This window comes from Prionailurus viverrinus, chromosome E3 (genome assembly GCF_022837055.1).
Source record: "Prionailurus viverrinus isolate Anna chromosome E3, UM_Priviv_1.0, whole genome shotgun sequence".
Taxonomy (NCBI): domain Eukaryota; kingdom Metazoa; phylum Chordata; class Mammalia; order Carnivora; family Felidae; genus Prionailurus; species Prionailurus viverrinus.
Genome location: NC_062576.1, coordinates 26,699,068 through 26,719,313, shown reverse-complemented (window position 1 = coordinate 26,719,313; position 20,246 = coordinate 26,699,068). Strand labels below are relative to the sequence as shown.

At 45.4% G+C, this 20,246-nt stretch overlaps 1 protein-coding gene across 3 annotated transcripts in view; it reads left to right on the top strand.

Annotated features, from left to right (window-relative positions):
• Positions 1 to 20,246, top strand: part of VPS35L (VPS35 endosomal protein sorting factor like) — a 117,873-nt gene that overhangs the window by 30,261 nt on the left and 67,366 nt on the right. For all 3 annotated transcript variants that reach the window (XM_047838329.1, XM_047838328.1, XM_047838327.1), the window contains exons 8-12: positions 1,027 to 1,111; positions 7,693 to 7,752; positions 15,172 to 15,268; positions 15,966 to 16,013; positions 17,433 to 17,526. In XM_047838329.1, coding sequence (XP_047694285.1) covers positions 1,027 to 1,111; positions 7,693 to 7,752; positions 15,172 to 15,268; positions 15,966 to 16,013; positions 17,433 to 17,526 — 384 coding nt within the window. The remainder of the gene's footprint in view (positions 1 to 1,026; positions 1,112 to 7,692; positions 7,753 to 15,171; positions 15,269 to 15,965; positions 16,014 to 17,432; positions 17,527 to 20,246) is intronic.

Genomic DNA, 20,246 nt, shown 5'->3' with positions numbered 1-20,246 from the left:
TGGCACTGAGCCCAATGCAGGGCCCGAACCCATGAACTGTGAGATCATGACCTGAGCCAAAGTCGGACACCTACCAATTGAGCCACCCAACTCTCCCAAGAAGAAATAGATATTTTGCTTTTGATCATAAAAGATGACTTAATCTGGGGTGCTTGGGGCCACGTTGTGTGGCTGCAGTCTTCCATTAAGAGTTCCGTATGTACCGATGGCCCTTTGGTATGAGTGATATCACATGGGGACTGAGTGATTCCCTGCAAAGCTGGAATGTTCCCCGTGTTGAGTATCACAGTTGCAGACAAACATGTGCTCTCTGAAGCTTGTCATCTGTGCTTTTAGAGGGAAGTTTGGAAGTGAGGATAAATCATAGATGTTACGGGGATAAAACGTACAGCACAGGGAATGTAGTCAGTGGTACTGTTTTATGGTGACAGATGGTGGCTACACTCTCAGTGAGCTTAGCACAATGTTTTTATATAGTGTACACTTGAAACTAACGTACGTTGTGTGTCAACTGTACTTCAATTAAGGAAAAAAAATAGATGCTAGTTTTAGAAGCCCTGGAGATGTACTGATGGGAACATTTCATAGAAGAGAATGTTAACGAATCAAGACCATTGTGAAATAAACCACAGGAGGCTGTGCTGAAAAGCCGTTGGAACAAAGATGGAGTCATCTGTGAGGACACTGATGGGAGAGGTGTCCTTGACTTCTCTTGGTGACTTTGATGCTGGCCCTAGTTCGCTGTACGAGCAAAGATCCTTCTGGATGAGATTCCTCAGTCCTGTGGCTTTCTTGGAGGGAAGTGACGGTGTCTTTCCATAAGAGGCTCTGTAGAGAGCAGAGTCTGGCCTCCTTTGTCAAAAGGACAGTGGTTTTGTTTATCATTATATCTCCAGTGTCTAGCATGGGGCTTGGCACATGGTAAGCATCTGCAGTTGTTTATAGAAATTAATTTTCCAGTCCTGGAGCATTCCAACCAAGTCAGACACGATGGAGTGAATTTCCTTTTCTCTTCTCTTTTTTTAGTGTTCAAAGCTGCTTTCGGACACAAGCGTTATTCAATTCTACCCAAGCAAATTTGTCCTTATCACCGACATACTTGACACATTTGGTAAGTTCTAGTTCTGTTCATCTTAGATCTAGAAAAGACATCTGTTTTGTTGGAAGACTGGATGGTAGCAGTGCTTTAATTTCTTTTGAGGTTTAAGTAGTTGGGTAGAACATGAGGGAGACCAGACCACTCCCCACCTCTGCTCATTAACAAGGATGCTATTTTTGAAAGAATCTTAAATTTCATGTTTTCTAACCTTCTGATAGGCTGGAAGAGCAAGTGAGTGAAGCCAGGGGGAACTGGGAAGCACACTTCCTATGTGAACCAGCTCCTGTCTGTTGCCCTATTATGGCGTCTGGAACTCCCTTTGTCAGAACTGAGCATGGCTTCTCTGCCCAGGACTCCCAGTGGGTTTCTCTCCTGGGGAATATGGCAGCATCCTCTGTCCCATTGCCCAAGCTGGAGATCTGAGAGTCTTTTAACCTGTGCCCTATGTCTCATCCAATATGAGGTTCTTCAGTATCCTGAGTCCCTCTTGAGTTCATCCATTTTTATCTGTCTTCACTATGATCACCTTAGTCCAAGCCACAGTGCTCTCCTGCCCAAATGACTACTGCAGCTCTTGTGAGCTTTACTGTAGCATCACGGCTGCCCCTCATCCCGTGCTCCTCACCTCAGGCAGAATGATCTAGACTGAAGAGAATAACCTGGAGCTCCTCTGGAGAAGTAGGACGCATTTGTGCTCCTCGGTGGTTGTCAGTGGCCAGGACATCAAACCATGCAGCTCTCAAGGCTATGTTTGATGTTCAGCAGTGAGGTGCCCTGGGAGAGCTAGCACATGGAATTGCCTTCTGAGAACTGAACCCCTTGTGGACCAGAACAGAGACATTGGCTGTTTTACCAAGGAGGGACCCGTGGACTCCCAAGCAACAAGTCTCATCTGTAACCCATAGAACGATCTAATGTGTCAGAAAACAAAATATCAAGCAGAGATCCCCGTCGTCTTCACAGGAGACCGGGGACTACATGTATTGGCTGGAATAAATGATAGAGAATCTAACTCCTACTAGTTATTTATTATATAGGGGGTTATTTATTATTGTTGTATGCTGAAAAGCCCAGGGGTGGTTTCTGGATTCAGGAACTCAAACAGTTGTGTTGGCATTTTCTAGTAATTTGCCTAGGATTCACTTCATTCTCACTCTGCAAGGTGGTATCAGTTCTTTTGCTAGTAGTCCCAGCATGAGGAAAGAGATTCATCCCGTCATTAAACAAAAAGTTCCAGAATTCCATTTCCTTGGCCTGGTTCGTTCACAGGTTAGTTTCGGAGTTATTCATGGTATCTGCAGGATGAGTATGCAGATTATCCAGGGCACCGAAAAGCAGAAAGGTGATGCTGTTCGCAGAAGAAAGGGGAGTGGGAGCTAACTGGACTACAAGAAGAGATGGCCTGGTTGGGCAACGACCTGTCGGCCCAGGAGCTCTGCTGAGTACAAAGGATGTGTCAGTAATAAGAGACAAAAGTCCTCACCTTTGTGGGCTTATGTTCAGTGAAAGGGTATTTGCAAAAGAAGTAAACCCAATTATGTGTTACATGATGATCAGCTCTCTGGAGAAAACAAAACAAAAAAATAGAGCAAGGTGAGGGGAATTGAAGGAAGATCGGTGAGGGGTGATGGAGACTGCAGTTTTAAATAGGGTGGTCACAGGAGGCCCTGCTAGAAGTTGCTATTTGAGCAAGTGCTTGAAGGAGAGCAGAGATGAGCCACATTCTCTCTGGGTATGGAAGGGATTCGGCCACATTAGGCCAAGGGACCGCTGGTGCAAAGGCCTTGGGGTGGGAGTGTGACTGACAGGTTTGGAGAACGGAGAGGCCAGGGTAGCTGGGAATGGGGTGTACAGGGTGGTGGCATGGGAGCTGAATGGGTCAGAGATCATGGTGGGCCTTGTAGGTCATTGGAAGGGCTTGGGCTTTGACTCTGAGGAACCACTGGGGGGTGTTAAGCAGAGAAGCAATGTGATGTGATTTGTTTGTTAATGCTTGTTAATTTTTAAGACAGAAGGGGGAGGGGCAGAGAGAGAGGGAGACAGAGGATCTGAAGCGGGCTCCATGCTGACAGCAGAGAGCCCGACACCGGGCTCGAACTCCAGAGCCGTGAGACTCCTGACCTGAGCCGAAGTTGGACACTTAACCGACTGAGCCACCCAGATGCCCTGTGACGGGATTTGTTTTAGTGGCTGCTTGTTGAGACTAGACTGCAGGGCGGAGGTAGGGCCGGGAGCCTGGTTAGGAGGCCATTGTTGCACTTGAGGTATGAGGCCGAGGAGGCAGTGGGGATGGAGAGAATGAATGGATTTTCAGAATGGACGGGTGAGTTAGGCTCTCAGAAGAGATACCAAGTCATACAACTTTTGGGCCTTGCCTTGTCCTCTTACACAGCCTGCTTTCAGGAGCGAGGACTTCAGTCAGGGAGAGGGGTCGGTGGTTGTGTATGGTTCTCACAGTGAGTTAACATGCTGGCCTCTGGTTTCCCTCACCTGCCTCTTGCAAGTTTCTTTTGCATGAGTCAGCATCCTGAGTGACACTAGCTCGGGGACACCAGTGGACCAGTTTCTAACCTACAAGCCTAGCTGGATGTGGACATTAACTTCGTGAAAATTTTGCACAACCATTTTGCCAGCCTCCAATGGTGGCACCCCAGTCTCCTGCCTTGGCAAGCTCGGGATACAGTGCAGGTGCCTGTCCTTGCCGCATCCCAGAAATTAGCTGGGCCGAGAGTTGATAATAGCAGTGATCAACCCTCAACAAATAATGTCCTTGGTCCTGACTCCATTCTGGGTGCTTTAGAGATAATAAATCACGTCCTCGTCATCACAGCATGTGAGGCGGGTTCTGTAATTAACCCCATTTTACAGATGAGGGGCGTGAGCCACAGCTTGCCAAAGGTCACAAGGGGAGTGAGCGGCAGAGCTGGGACTGTGAGTTCTCTTTGCAGTCGAAGTCCTGTTTTATTTCTCTTGTGTGTGGCTCACAGGGGAGATTTTACTCTCTGTGAAAGTTACAAATGGGTATATGTTTGGCCCAGCAACCTCACCGCTGGGAATTCATCCCATTTATGATAGCAAAGCCCAGCAACAACCCAGGTGGCCATCGGTAGGGGACCAGTTAAATAAATGACGGTCCATCTGTACGCTGGAGTGTAGGAAACCCATAAGAAAGAGGGAGGGTGTGCTCCGTTTTCCGCTGTGGAGGGATCTCCAGGGTATATGTGTCATCACGAGAGAAAGTCAAGATGCAGAATAGAGTATGTTCTCTTTTGTGTAAGAAAGAAGGAGACGCTGGAAACCTTGTTGACATTGACTTGTATTTGCCTGAAGAAACGTTAGAAGGATGTCCAAGAAACTAAGTAAAGTGGGAGCCCTCAGAGGGTGGCGGGGGCAGTGAGGTTGGACAGGGATGGGCCAGAGACAACCTTCCCTCAGTACCTTCCACAGCCTCTTTTGAATTTTGAATCAGGGGAATGTTTTTTTCCTGTTAAAAACCAAACATTCAGATGAGGTACCGACTTTGAACACTATTCTCCCTCCTCCGCTTCCGAACCGTGCTCCCAGTGGTGCCCTTGTCAGGATCTGTTACGGATGATATTCCTCAGGACTATGAGGCAGCCTGTGTCTGCAGGTGCTGAAGGAGACTCTGTTGTGCTGTGGGCACAACATAATGGACAGTTTTCGCCTTTTACAAAAGAGGTGGGAGATCGGAGTGCTGAGATCCACTTGGAAGCATCGTCCTAACACTGCTCCTTAGGGAGGTGCGTGACAGTATGGGGGCAGGTGCTTGGTGGTTGACCTGGACGGCTGTAGGTTGGAGCATCTTGCTGGGCAGGGATATGGGACACAGCCCTGAGCATCTGCAGCGAGAAGGCGCATGCTGGCCTTCCAGTGGGATTTCACTGGAGGCACCAAGCACGGAGCCGGGCCCTGGAGTCTATCTGCCCATGTCCCATGCCTGCGTCTCCTCTTCCAGAGTCATGTGTACCTGAGCCTTGTTTTCTTCATCTGTAAAATGGCATAATAGACCCTGTCTCTGGGGGGGTTTGGGACAGAATTAAGAGAATGCATAGGAAGCATATAATGTTTTTCCTCTTCTAAGAACTTGCCTGGCAGGATCAGCGTAGACAACTTTGAATGGTACTTGGTACAGAGTAAGTGCTCAGAAAACATTAGCAGCTCTCACTGTATTCATTTTAGTGTTACTGACTGAGAACATTGTGAGTCAAGAAGGGAAATCAATCTAGGATTGGGTATTATTTCTCAAGACAAAGGAAAAAAATAATTCACCAAACTCGCTTGGCCAAAAATGATTTAGTAGTTAAAAGGCCCCTTAGCATATGAATGTGAAACGTAACAATTACTTGTGGTTTCGGAGGGGTGGCAAGCTTTTTGTGAAGAAAGTAAAGGTGTTGTGTGCTCGTAAATCTGGTCCATGCACCGTAGGAGGTGAGAAGTTACACAGCTGTCCAGCATGGCCTGCTGTGTGATGGCCCAGGGTAAAATTATATGAAGTCCTTAGTGCCGTGCTCTGTGGTCATCACAGCGGAGCCCATCCTGGTGCCAGGTATGGCTGCCATGGGAGCCCAGGGCCGCACATAAGGAAAGCACTTCCTGCCAGAAGGCAAAAGGCGGCTTTGAGAACTAAGGTTTATTCCCTAGGTTTCCGGGGACCTTCTCAGTTGAACTGATGGTACACACACCAAAGATGGGGAACTTTAAAAACTTGCCCAATGTTCAAGCCCCACCTCAGACCTTTTTTTTTTTTCTTTTTTAAGGTTTATTTATCTTTGAGAGAGACACAGAGCATGAATGGGGGAGGTGCAGAGAGAGAGGGAGACCCAGAATCTGAAGCAGGCTCCAGGCCCTGAACTGTCAGCATAGAACCCAACACGGGGCTCGAACTTCATGAACGGGGAGATCATGACCTGATCCGCAGTCAGACCCTTAACTGACAGAGCCACTCAGGCGCCCCAAGAGACCATTTTTATCAGAATCTCTGAGGACAGACACAGACATCAGCTTATTTTCAGACGTGCCAGGTGGCTTGAATGTTTAGCCAAGGTTGGAGACCCCTGGTTTAGAGGGATGATGGAGGCTTGCCACTGTTTTTAGAGATTCCCATACGCAAGACAAGTTATAGCTCGTAGACTCGTGCTTGCCTAAATCCATGGTTTTTACATGTGGTGTATACAAGAATTCCCTAGCAAGGTTATTCAAGATTCATATTGCTAGTCTTCACCCCCTAAAATACTATTTTTCACTAGCTCTGAGGTGAGCCCCAGGAATGTGATTTTCAACAGGTGTCTTTATGTGATTATATCGTAAGTAGTCCACACTGGGAGAGCCACCTAGATGGCTCCTCTCCGTTTGGTTGGCTTCCTGCCCTTCATCTTAGCCTTGTGTCATTTCTTGGTGAAGTCATTGGATTTCATGTTCTTAGAATTTCCTGTCTCTTTTTCCGTGTATGGACAGGATGTGTGGTTCTTTGGTGCCCTGAACAACAGGGTTATGGGGGGGTGTGTAAAAAAACAAACACATGAACTCAGGGAAATACTTTGAACATTAAAGGTGGTTTGGGAGTCTCTGGGAAATGAATAGAAGTGTAATTTTTATCCCTTGGATATGGATAGCATTTTCCAAAATACACAGAATAAATAAAGCTTTTAGTGCTAGATTAGGGGGTGGCTTGTAGACTAAGTCTACCCTGCCCACTTGTTTTTGTGAGTAAAGTTTTATTATTATTGAAACACAACCACAGCTGTTGGCACATTGTCTGTGATCGCTTTTGAGGGACAACAGATTTGAATAGTCGCAGCGGACCTGTGACCCACATCACCTGAAATACATTCATTTATGCATCTAAGAAAAATGGAGCCTCGACAGTATGCCAGGCACTCATCTAGTCCTGGGGATATACCCATGAACAAAACAGACACAGATTTCTACTCTCGTAGCACTCGGTAGTTGAATGTCAAACGGGCAGATCACACAAATGAGTGAAGCAGGCAGTTGCTGAGAGGCACAGAGTGGTGGAGACTGGGGCAAACTGGGTAGTGTATACACCATTTGAAGGGGCAGCTGCTAATCTGTTTTAGCTCATTTTTATCCTATAGGGATGTGGGCCATTTTTGGTAGATCATTTGCGAAGAGGCAGGAAATCGGGTTTTTCATGTAAATGAAAGTTTTTACCTGTTGGCAACTAATTAAAAAATGTTAAAGCACTTTGTGTTGTGGGCCAAATGGAATGGATCCCTGGCTGCCCATTTGCAGCCTCTGCCTTAGAAATAAAACGTGGACTGTTGCCTATTTATCGAGTGAATGGAGGTGCCTAAGGTCCCTTTGGCCCTACATTTCCCTCTCTAAGGGGAGAAGGATTACTTTCCTGGATCTCAGAAAGTAAAAAGCTTCCCTCATTTTATTAAAAACAAAAAGAAATGGGGCTCAACGTTTGTCCCACTAGGTGGCAGCATATTATCACGAATTGAAGCACTCTGAGCGATGCCATCTCTGTGCCCCTAATTAACAAATGTTTATTTCGTGTTTGCTCCTGAGGAGTGCGATGCTAACCCCTTATGTCCTTCTCTCCCCAGGAAAGCTCGTGTACGAGCGCATCTTCTCCATGTGTGTGGATAACCGCAGCGTCTTACCAGGTGATGTTGAAGCTTTTCTGCTTCTGTCATTCTGCCCTGGAGTTGTGATTAGAAGGCTTACATCAAGTCAGGATTTATTGAACTCAGTATAAGATTTCTTTTGTGTTTGATGTGTTAAAAGTAGAAAAAACACCTCTACAGATTTCTGACCATCTCCGTTTCCTAAAAACACTAGAAGGTTTTCAAATGGCCCAACTAAGAATTTTGGGCAAGTAATTTGAATCTAGGAGACCGAAAAGGTATTACATCTAGATTTAAGTGAATTTTTTTTTTTTTTTTTTTTTTTTTTTTTTTTTTAGTGTTTATTTATTTTGAGAGAGAGAGAAAGAGTGTGCTAGCACATGCATGTGGGGTAGGAGCAGAGAGAGAGGAGAGGGAGAATCCCAAGCAGGCTCTGCGTTGTCAGCACAGAGTCAGAGGGCTTGATCCCATGAACTGTGAGACTACAACCTGAGCTGAAGTCAAGAGTTAGGCGCTACTGAGCCACCCAGCTGAACTTTTATAGCAATTTGAATTCCTTTGCTGCTTGGCATTTTTTCCTACATAATGTTCCCAAGAAGCAAGTTGCAGAAACCAAGTTTATATATATTAAAGAACAATGACAAATAAATCAATAATTACAGATGCTTTGAATTTACAATTGGTGCTTAAGTGATGTTTGCATTAAATTTATTGCCAATCCATTTTACATTCTCAGGAGGTTATAATGGGACAACTTGATTAGGAACCTCTTTTATCACATAAATGTTTTTAGAGCTGCTGTAAGGAAACCTTCTCATCCATACAAATTAAGATAATGAGCCTGCTCCAACTCTGCCTGGTCTCGGCCAGATGATGGCATTAGTGACAGCAACCCATAATTGACCTGTTCACTTATCCTTTCTTTCATCCGTCTGTGTTATCTGTTATTTTAAAATGATTTAATGCAGTTATTTCTCAGGAAGAAGAGACCTGTGGGGTTCTAAGAGTCATCTTGTGTCAGATGATCAAACCCACGGGGAAGAGCCAGGGACTTGCATGCGGCCCTGCCACCAGCTAGTGGGAGCCTTGCTCTTATACTGAATCTGCACTGTCCAAGATGGTGGCCACGGGTCACATGGGGCACTTGAGACCTGGCCAGTCCAAACTGAGGCATGCCGTGTATATTAACAATACACTTGGGGGCGCCTGGATGGCTCAGTCTTGGTTAAGCAACTGACTCTGGATTTTGGCTCAGGTCATGATATCGCAGTTTGTGAGATTGAGCCCTGCGTCGGGCTCTGTGCAGACAGCTTGGAGCCTGCATGGGAATCACTCTGCTTCTCTTTCTCTGAAAATAAATAGCTAAGCATTAACAGAAAAATACACTGGATTTCAGAGACTTAATACAAACAAAAGACCAGGAAGTATCTCACTAATGATTTTTTTAAATTGATGACATGTTGAAATGACATTTTGGATGAATTGGGTTAAATGAAGTATTGTATTAAAATTTCACTTGTTTTGGGGCACCTGGGTGGCTCAGTCGGTTAAGCGTCCGACTTCAGCTCAGGTCATATCTAATGGTTTGTGAGTTTGAGCCCCGCATCTGGCTCTATGCTGACAGCTCAGAGCCTGGAGTCTGTTTCCAATTCTGTGTCTCCCTCTCTCTTTGCCCCTCCCCCTGCTCATGCGCGCGCGCACTCTCTCTCTCTCTCAAAAATAAATAAACATTAAAAAAAAATTTTTTTTTTTAAATTTCACTTGTTTTATCTCTTGGAACATGGCTTACATGATATTTCCATTGCAAGGTGCCGTTTTAGACCCTCCCCTTCACCACATCACAGCTGTATGTTTTTATCAGCTCCTCCCATATTCTAGGGCGTCTCAAGATTGGGAGGTGGTGAGCCTGGAGAGGTAGGCAGGGGCCAGCCAGAGTGCAAAGGCCTTCTCTTCTCTGTCAACTTTAAGGATTTGGGAAATGTGGGTGCACTTACTTAATTGATACTTGCCAACTTATACACTATACCAGCAGCGACAGATGCATGCTTGTAGGCAGAATTAAACCCAAATAGACGTGTTGTTTGGCGACAGTAGTATTTTTTTTTTAAGACTTTATTTTATTTTTGGGGCGCCTGGGTGGCTCAGTCACTTAAGCGTCTGACTTCCGCTCAGGTCATGATCTCACCATTGGTGAGTTCGAGCCCCACATCAGGCTCTGTGCTGACAGCTCAGAGCCTGGCTCTTGCTTTGGATTCTGTCTCCCTCCCTCTCTTCCCCTACCCCTGTCAAAAATGAACATTAAAAACAATTCTTTTTAAGATTTTATTTTTTTCCTAAAAAAACTGCTTCAAATGTTTATTTTTGAGAGAGAGACTGAGTACGTGTAGGGGAGGGGCAGAGAGAGGGAGACACAGAATCTGAAGCAGGCTCCAGGCTCTGAGCTGTCAGCACAGACCGCAATACGGAGCTCGAACACAGGAACTGCAGGATCACAACCTGAGGCAAAGTGGGATGTTTCACCAACTGAGCCCCCCACGCACCCCTTAAGATTTTATTTTTAAGTAATCTCTCCACTCAATGTCGGGCTCAAACTCAGAACCCTGAGATGAAGAGTCACACGCTCTGCTGACTGAGCCAGCCAGGCGCCCCCACAACAGTATTTTTAAAAATAATTTTTGGTAGGGGCACTGGGGTGGCTCAGTCGGTTAAGCGTCCCACTTTGGCTTAGGTCATGATCTCACAGTTTGTGAGTTCCAGCCCCGCATCGGGCTCTCTGCCCTCAGCACAGAGCCTGCTTTGGATCCTCTGTCTCCCTCTCTCTCTGCCCCTACCCCACTCGCACTCTCTCTCAAAAACAAGTATACAGTAAAAAAAATAAAAAGAAAAAGAAAATGCTTTTTGGTACATGTTCTGCTACCCTGTATGGTACACCTAACCCTTTAAGAACATAGATGTTACTTGTCTAATCCCTAGAGGTATTTGAGTTTGCATCTACTACAGTAATTTTCCTTCTTCCCAATTTTCACTAAGTATACAAATAACATTTTAGAGCCAATTCGTGAAAAGTTATTAACAACTTCCTCCCTCCCTAAACCGTAGAAGTTCAAGATGAAAGGCTATTGTCCTATTCTTTTCCAGTCCTTGTCTAAATTTATTAATTAGCACTTACATCACTAAAAACTCTTCCTTCCTCAATGCCTTTTTGGTTTTTTTTTTACCTTTAGCAATGCAAACCAGGTTTTTGCTTTATGCAAGTAATTTCTTCATTTATTTATTTTTTCTTTCAGTTAAAATCTTCATCTGCATGTAGTGTTCTGTGGTTCCAAGAACCTGAAAGAGAAGGGCAAATCTCTCTCAAAAATGTCAGTGATCTTGGGGATGTCTTTTAACAATAATTATGCAGAAAGCTTTTCAAATCTACTGTGCAGAATTCTGCCCAAAGAGATTATGTGCAGAGAGAAATCTGGTGGCATGTGTACTCATTCTTTCCATTTGAATCAAGTTCTGACTGGTGAATTTCACTTTTGAGCCCTTCACCTTCAGGAATTTTAACTAAGGCGTACCTCTTAGGAGTTGAGGAGGATGCCGGTGTCCTTTGGGGTCATGGAAAGTATGTACTACTAGATGGGGTGGTTTTCCCCCCAACATTTCTTAATCCAGCACATTCACGGAGAGACCATCTACTCGAAGTGATAAAGGAACTTTATTTCCATCTTGGGAGAAATAACTTGGGTTTATTGCGTTGTGGTTCTCGTCAGCTGTGGGCATCCCCATCTTCGGTTTTTCCCCGAAGGCTGCATCTGGGTAAGCAGAGTCCTTAACTGACCTGGCCTTGGAGGCGGGTACCAAGATGACATCCCTATAAACACTGTTATGTAAAAGGACCTCTTGCTGCTAGGGTAGAGACTTGGCAAATTAAAGAGAACTAGACTTCTCCCTCCTCCTGAAATATCCACAGAAGTTCAGGGTTGAAGGAAGAAGCACCATAAAAGAAAAATAAGTGGGAACCAGAAGGGAGACTCTCTGCTCTTTGTTACATTGAAGTCTCTGAATTGATTTCCAAATTCTGAATTCATTCTCCGTGTCTCAGCTCAAGTGCTAAAGTATAAATGGTGCCCCGTTAAGCTATTCCTCTGCTTAGACCTCCTTCATGGACTTTCCATTGCACCTTGAAAAACTCTGACTCCTGGGGCACCTGGGTGGCTCAGTTGGTTAAGTTGGTATGACTCTTGATTTCGGCTCAGGTCCTGATCTCACAGTTTCGTGAGCTTGAGCCCTGCATCGGGCTCTGCTCTGACAGTGCAGAACCTACTTGGGGTTCTGTCTCTCTCTCTCTCTTTCTCTCTCTCTCTCTTTCTCTCTCTCTCTCTCTCTCTCTCCCTCTCTCCCCCTCCCCCCCCTTTCTCCATCCCTCTTTCTCTTTCTCCTTCTCCCTCCCTCTCTCCTTCCCCCTCTCCCCTGGCTCATGCCATCTCTCTCTCTAAATAAAGAGAGAAAGAAAGAAAAAAAAAGAGGAAAAAAAACAAAAACAAAACTGACTGCTCACCAAGGCTGTAACCAGTGTGACCTGGCTTGTAATGCCTGCTTCTCCTCTTCCTGCTCGCCACATTGGCATGCTTTTTTTCTTCTTTGACCTCCCAGACACCATATCTACCTCAGGGCCTTTGCCCTTGGTGTTTCCTCTTTCTGGAATATATTCCATCCACATTTAAACATGGCTGGCTCCTTTTTATGTAATTCAGGGCTCAGCTCAAATGCCACTCTGGCAGAACCTTCTCTGACCACCCTAATGAGTCTGCACCCCTAAGTCACTCTCTAATACTTAGTTTTATATCTTTCATGGTATTGACTATTACCTGATATGTTTGCTTGCTTGCTTATTTTTTTTTTCCCATTATGTTTTTGCCACCACTGGAATCTAAGTTTCATGAGGACAGGGTCTGTCTTGTGTATTGTTACCTCCTTAGAGGCTAGACTCCTGCTTTGAGTTAGTTCTTAAAACATTTGTGTTGAGCAAATGAAGTCTAGGAATGCAAGATCTACTTTGCTACAAGGTTTTATTTATTAAGTAAGTCAACACTATACTTAGTGTGGGGCTTGGACCCAAGGTCAAGAGTCACATGCTCTACTGACTGAGCCTGCCAGGGCCACACTTCACTATAGGATTTTAAAGTTCTGCATAACATAGTTTTTTCTTAATTTCTTTGTACTGGCATTTGCAGACGATTGTCTAGCTTGCAGTCAATGTGGACATGCAGGACAGCTTGCCTTTCTGTGCCTCTGAGGTCTCCAGTGTCCAGCCCTGGGCTTCACCAGAGAAAGCTCTTGCCAGGGCTGGTAGGTAATGGCTTATGGTGAAGCTCTTTTCTGGATCTCCTTTCCCTCAACTGTAGAGTAAGGGGTTTTTATTAGTTGACTGCAGAGACTTATTTTTGTTTTTGGGTTTCAGGTCCCATGATTCAGTCGGTCATATGAAGGGAAATGAATCCCACCCCTCCTTTTTCCACAGAGCCTGATTGACAAATGAATTTAGGAATATCCCTTATCTTTTCCTGTCTGGATCTCTTGGAACTTGAAAAGTTACTTGAAGTGCACGAGTTCAGGGCAGGAAAGGGAAAATGGTAATTTCCTTTCCCTCTGGAAATGGCACTGAGAATAGTTCTTGAATGAATGAAGCATTCCATGATGTCCAAAAATAGATAAATACTTGAGATTGCAGTTTCAGAATATCTGCAGTTGTGAGTTGTGACTGTTCTCTGCTGGCGAAGTACCTAGAGGTTTATCTTTTTGCTGATTCTGTCAGAATTTTGATCACCCTAATCGTGTGCCACTCAGTTGCAGAAAGCAGAATCAGGGACAGAAAGTGATTCTGTGCCCAGCGCGCATTAGGGCAGCAAGCTAGGGTTCGTTTGCTATATTCTAAAGTGATTAACTTCTCCCTTTTTGATTGAATCTTATTTATTTATTTATTTAGTAAACTTTACACCACTCATGGGGGTCCAGCTCCCCACCTCCCAATCAAGGGTTACACACTCTACCGACTGAGCCAGCCATGCGGCCCCCCTTTTGATTAAATATTAAAAGTATAAAGCATATCCAGCAGTGGGATAGGGATCTAATATGTGGAAATCATTTTGAAGAAATCATATATTTTAAGTTTATTTCTTTTGAGAGAGAGAAGAGGGGAGGTGGGGAGAGGGAGAATCCCAAGCAGGTTCTGTGCTGTCAGCACAGAGCCCAACGTGGGACTCAAACTCATGAACCTTGAGATCATCATCTGAGCCAAAATCAGAAGTCAGATTTTCAACCAACTGAACCACCCAGGTGCCCCTAAAAGAAATAATTTCTGCCCCTAGAAGAAACCAGTGCCACATGATGAGTTTGTGGGGTGGGTGGTGTGTGTGGGGGGGGAGAGGTTGTTTTTGATTGTTTTCCTTGTTCCCTACTCTCTTCCATTCCTTACTAAGATGCATGTCAAGACTAGGCTTGGGTGCCAGTTCCAGAAAACTCAAAATAATAATAACAAGGTCAGGGCTGGTGGGGCAGCCAGCCTGGTGCCAAGGATCTTGACTTGTGTCCTGTCGCTCTCATGGCTCGAGGTCGTGATGCAGGTTGTGGCATCGCAGTGGCATTCCATCCAGCAGGACGGACAGAAGGAAAGAAGGAGTGGAGGTGTTCCCTTCAAGACATTTCCTAGAAGTTGCACTACTGTTCCTATCCTGGGACCAGAAGCTGGTTGCGTGGCCATACCTAGCTGTGGGGATGGCTGTGTGCCCAGCAGGAAAGGGCCAGGCCTCTTACTGAAGAGGAACAGCACAGATAATGGGGGAAACTGGCAGTTTTGCCACAAGACGACTCAAGTCTTGGAGGGAGTATTGAGCTGTCAGTCTAACTGGCAGGTTTCTCACCTTGCCGCTTGGTGTACCTGCAGGTCTGGCCCAGGTGATACGCAGAGCACAAACTTGGATCACATGCCACATTACAGTTGTAGGCTTCTAAATCATCTGGAATTCCCAACCATATCGTCATAGTTACTGGCGGGTATACCAAGAATCTCTGGCTTGTGTTAGAGGCGGTGGCTAAGAATGTAGGCTGTGGAGCCAGACAGCCTGAGTCGAACTGCAGCTCTCACATTTGGCCTGCGGTGTGCCCTTACCATCTCTGGGCCTTGGTCTCCACATCTATCAAAGAGTAAAATGGAAGTATGTATCGTGGAGGGCTATTGGGGCGATGAGGTGACCTGATATGTGTAAAGCACTCTGAGCATCATTTAGAAAGTCTCGTGTGTAAGCTCTCACTGTCACAGATTGTGTATTAATAAGTGGAAGGAAAGACCCAGGAGAACTGGGTAGGACACGCTTTCTGCTCCATTGTAACGTTCTCCTATCTCAGGACTCCTGCTGCTGTAACGGATCCGAAGAAACAGCAGGGCTGATGGGTATTGTTTTTGCATTCCAGATCACTTCTCTCCAGAGAATGTCAATGACACGGCCAAAGAAACATGCTTAAATTGGTTTTTCAAGATTGCTTCCATCAGGGAACTCATTCCGAGATTGTATCCTTTTTTTTTTGTCTGATGGTTTTAAAGATAGGCTGAAAGAGTTGCACCACTAATAGAAGCCATGTGATGGGGCGCCCTGAAATTCCTGTGGAAAATTTGGTCCCGTTACAGTTACCAGCCTGAAAATCCAGGGCCAGCCACATCGTCGAAGCCTTTGGACTCCTCTCTCCCCAAATGGTGTTCTGTTTTCTTACTTTGAATATGATGCCATGTTCCAGGCTTTTGTTTCCTAGAGGAACATTCCCACATTAATTCTCTCAATTAAAGTGTTTCATCTTTATGTGTTTTCCCTGGTTTCAAAAACTTGAAAGGAACAGGGTCAGGGTCCCTGCACAAATGCAAGTTTTGAAGAACAGAATTCACCTTATACACAAACGAATCTTGGTTAGCTAAAGTCCACTCTTTCCCCATAAAGCCTTGATTGGAAATGCTCAAAAGGCAGCTTAAACTTCAGCACACCACTGTGAATCAGCCTGTAACATTTTCCAAAATTTATTTTAAATAAGTATGAAACTTTGAAAACCAAGTAGGGAAGCCACAAGCTGTTAGCTTAGTTCTCTGGACTAGTGAGAGCCATTGTGCCTCCCTGTCCTGAAGTCCTGCCTCTGTTCTGTTCATGAGTAGTCCAGTCTTTTTGCCATAGGGAACAAGCCATCTGGAAAATGTCTTCCTTAATGGAATGTTTTTGTAGTTATGTGGAAGCATCCATCCTGAAATGTAACAAGTTCCTCTCCAAAACGTAAGGCTTTTCTGATATGTCTAGAATCATAACATTTCCAAGAAATCTCATACTTACACTAATGGCAATATGATAGCTATCATTCGCCGAGTCCTTAGCATGTAGTTAATTAGCATGTAATAGATCTAGTGCTAAGCACCTTCTGTACATTTTCCCATCTCATCTAAATGGAAACTTGTTGAGGTAGAACATTTTATTTATTCATACTTTTAAAAATTTATTTTTGAGAGAGCGTGTGTGTGAGAGCACAACATGGGGGAGGGGCAGAGAGAAGGGAACAGAGATTCTCAAGCGGGCTCTGTGTGGACAGCAGCAGGGGCCCGATGTGGGGCTGGAACTCATGAACGTGAGACCATGACCTGAGCCGAAGTCGGATGCTAAATGGACTGAGCCACACGGGTGCCCCAAAGAGAGCATTTTTGTTGCTGTTTTATGGAAGAGAAGACTCCAGCTAGGAGAAGTTGGCTGAGTACCTCATGGGAGAATCCTGACTCTGTGTGGTCTTGGCAAGTTATTTAGCATCTCTGGCCCTCCATCTCTGCGAACAAGTCTGTAAGAAGAGGTCTAGGAGGGTTTGTTGAGAGCATGACTGGCCCACAGCGGGCTCATGCTCAGCTCAGTATTTGCTGGCGCTGCAGATGACAGTGATGAAGCTGATGTCAGAAGCAAAAGTCTTTGCCCCTGAGCTGCATGTTGCTCTGGGTTACCTAAGGCGTTGTTTGATGCAGATAATAAACTCCCTGAAGCCAGAGGCTGACTGTTGGTGCTCGGTAGTGATGTCGTTTGAGTTTGGAATATGTACCAAAGGTGTTTCTTTTGGATCTAAGGGCACCTGGGTATAGTTGTTGGGGATAACCTTGGTGCTAAAGAAATAGTTGTTTTGCCTCACCGTTCAGGGAGGATGATGCCCAAGGCAGAGGGAAGTGCCATGTTGCAGGAGAAAGAAGTAAATCACAGTTCACAGTGATGGGGATCATTGATGGCAGCCTGAGGTGCCAGGAACTGGGTGCCAGGACGGAGTGGGGCACAGAATAGGAAGTCAGTGCCAGAGGAATAATAGCTATGGCGAGAATGTCAAGAAGGTCAAGGAGTAGCCAGTGGATGGAAAATAACTGGGGGACAAAACCTGTTAAGTTAATAAAATAAATGTGACCTCAAACAGGCAAAAAAGTAAAGGTTAGACTCCAGCACTGAGCAAATGGTAAAGACTTTAGCAGTGAGTGAATTGTGTCAAGAGAGAAAGACTATTGTTAGGTTGCCTTGGAAAATGCAAAGTTTGGCCTTGGTTTGTCTCTGAAATTGGATTGTTCCCCCCCCCCCCCCACTACGTTTAGGAAGCATATGTACCTTTATCTATATTTTAAAAGATACAGAGTTTTCCCAAGGGGTATAATGCTGCCCTCTTTTTGTTTCTAACAGGGGGATTTCAGAATGTCTGCCCCGACTGACGTGTATGATTCGAGGGATTGGAGACCCGCTGGTGTCTGTGTACGCGAGGGCCTATCTGTGCCGGGTAGGCCGCGCTGGGTCACTGGGCGCTCACACGGGCTGCTCACACACTCACGTAGGCTTCTCCTTCCCCGGCATCTCACGAGCCACCACAAGAAGGACTTCGTTAGCTGCTAAATTTAGAACACGGCTCTTCCACAGAAAGCACAGCTGTAGGATTTCTCTCAAAAATTGATTTTAAAGTAGATCCACTTAATAACTCTAATTAGGGGGCGTTTAAGGTTATCTTCTTACAAATGAACTGGTTTTCAGAATTAATTATTTCTCCCGTTTTTGCTGGGAAGGAGGCTCCCAAGGCATTTCGGCTGTAGGTAGGTTGCTTTTCATTGAATTGAAGTCTGCTTTCCTTTTGTCTTGGATTGGATTGTGTTATTGGTTTCTCCCTTCCTACATTAAAGAGTTGGTGCAGGGTGAGAGTGGTGGGGGCAGCCCGGCAGGGCGAGGTGCTGATAAGTGTCGTCAGCTACGGAAGGCTACAGGCTACGAGAGCCTCTTCTTGGAGCTGCTCTGATGGAGGAGGTGGTCCCGATTGTAAATCACTTAACTTTTTCCTCTCTTAAATTAAAAAAAAAATTTTTTTTAATGTTTATTTATTTTTGAGAGACAGGACACACGTAGGGCAAGGGCAGAGAGAGAGGAAGACACAGAATCCAAAGCAGGCTCCAGGCTCTGTGCTGTCAGCACAGAACCCGATGCAGGGCTCGAACTCACAAACCAGGAGATCATGACCTGGGCTAAAGTCGGACGCTTTACCAACTGAGCCATCCAGGCACGCCAGCCTTTTTCTCTCTTAAAGCACCATGAAGCTTCTACTTGAAACTCTTTTCCTTTAGAAAAGTGCAACCCGTGGAGAGTTTACAGTTATATTTCGTCAGCTCCTAGGGAGGCTGAGCTGCTGTCAGCTTGCCCAGGGAGTCCTTGTTAGTCCCATCAGCATTATTTGCCTTGAAGGAGGGCTTATTGCCCCTGTTTTCTAGGGCCCTCATGAACTGCAGACTTCCTGGAGGACAAAGCTACGGGGCCTCCCCCAGCTCTTGCTGGTGATCGTTCATATTTAAAAAAAAATTTTTTTATGTTTATTCATTTTTGAAAGAGAGCACAAGCAGGGGTGGGGCAGAGAGATAGGGGGACACAGAATCTGCAGCAGGCTCCAGGCTCTGAGCTGTCAGCACAGAGCCCGATGTGAGGCTCGAACTCACGAACTGCAAGATCATGACCTGAGCCAAAGTCAGATGCTCAACCAACTGAGCCACCCAGGCGCCCCAATCATTCATATTTTTAAATCAGAATGGTGAGAACCGGTAGTCTTGGACCGACTTCCTTTCCAGGACATCTAGCAAATGACAGAAGCCCTGTGGTCTCAAGTGTCACAAAGAAATCAAACAGTCGATGCCCTTGGAATAAATAGCAAACATCATTATGAAGGACACTTTTTATAGGTCTGCTCCCTAATACCTAAGAAGGAAAGAAAACACTTTTCATTTAAGGGCAGCATACTCCCCGTTGGTAACAGAGGCTAAAGCATTGATGCATTGCCATCTGCTTGAAACTTGGGTTGGAATTTTTCTTACAGGAATATCAGGTATGTTTCCTAGAGCTTCAGCTTTGGAATGTATTGAAGCTTGAATACTCCTTCTGAGTCAGGGTTTGTTGAGGGCCTATCGTGTGCAGAACAGTGTTGGGTCCTATGGGGGAAATGCTGGCTTATCGTCATTTGCATATCTGCACTCCACTGCCTTTCCCTTTTTGAACACAGCACATTATTCAGACTTCCCTTGACATCTGTTGAATAATAGAGTAATAAAGATCTAGTCACTGTGCTTATTAATGAAGATGATTCTGGTCGTTAAAGAGAAATCAAAAAGGTGGAACTACGCGTTCTTTGCAAATCCATTCAGTTGTAAAGCTTGAGGTTTAAAGTTGGCAAGGTTAGGGAAGAGATACCTGTTTCTGGCATTTACAACGGCAGATGCAACTTTAAAACTTAGTGACAGTGAAGAGAGACTGCAGACCTAACCCGGGAAGACCGGTGACAGAATGCAGTTGATCTGTTGAAATGATGTTTGTTAACCCAGGTTTTGCATCAGTTGCCCACGTTGGGTAGTTACTAAGTCTTTTGACATAAAAGGGACAGCCTGTGCATCCCTAAGGATTCTTGCAGTCGCAAGCGGCAAAAACCCAGTTCATTCTATTTTAAGCAAAAAGGAGGGTTTGTTGGCTCATGTGTCTGAAGGATCTCGGGGCAGTGCAGGCATGGCTAGTTCCAAGGGCCTTCAGAGTGTCATCGAGAACTGTCCTCTCCTTCATCACTCAGCTCTGCCTTCATCTGGGTTGACTTCATTCTGTGCCTTACTCAGCAGCTCCAGGCTTCCATCCTCCCAGTGGAAAGAGAATGCCTTTTCCTCAGAAGTGTGGGCCAGAGCCTCATGGCTGACTCTCAGTGGACCATCTTGGGTCACTTGTCCCTCAGTAGACCAGTCATTGTGGCCATGGGATGAGATCTGCCACCTGAGTAAGCCCGGATCTTGTGCCTACCCCTGGAACTCAGGGTAGGATGGGTCCAACTTCTCCTCAAACCTAATGCTGTAAGAGGGAGGTTTGCTTCCCCAAAGATAAATCCAATTTGCTGATGCCAGAAATAGGGAATGCACACCAGGCAGGCGGAAACAGCAGGTGGAAATCATGAGCTACTACCCTTGCTACTCTGGGTAGAAATCTTTTAGA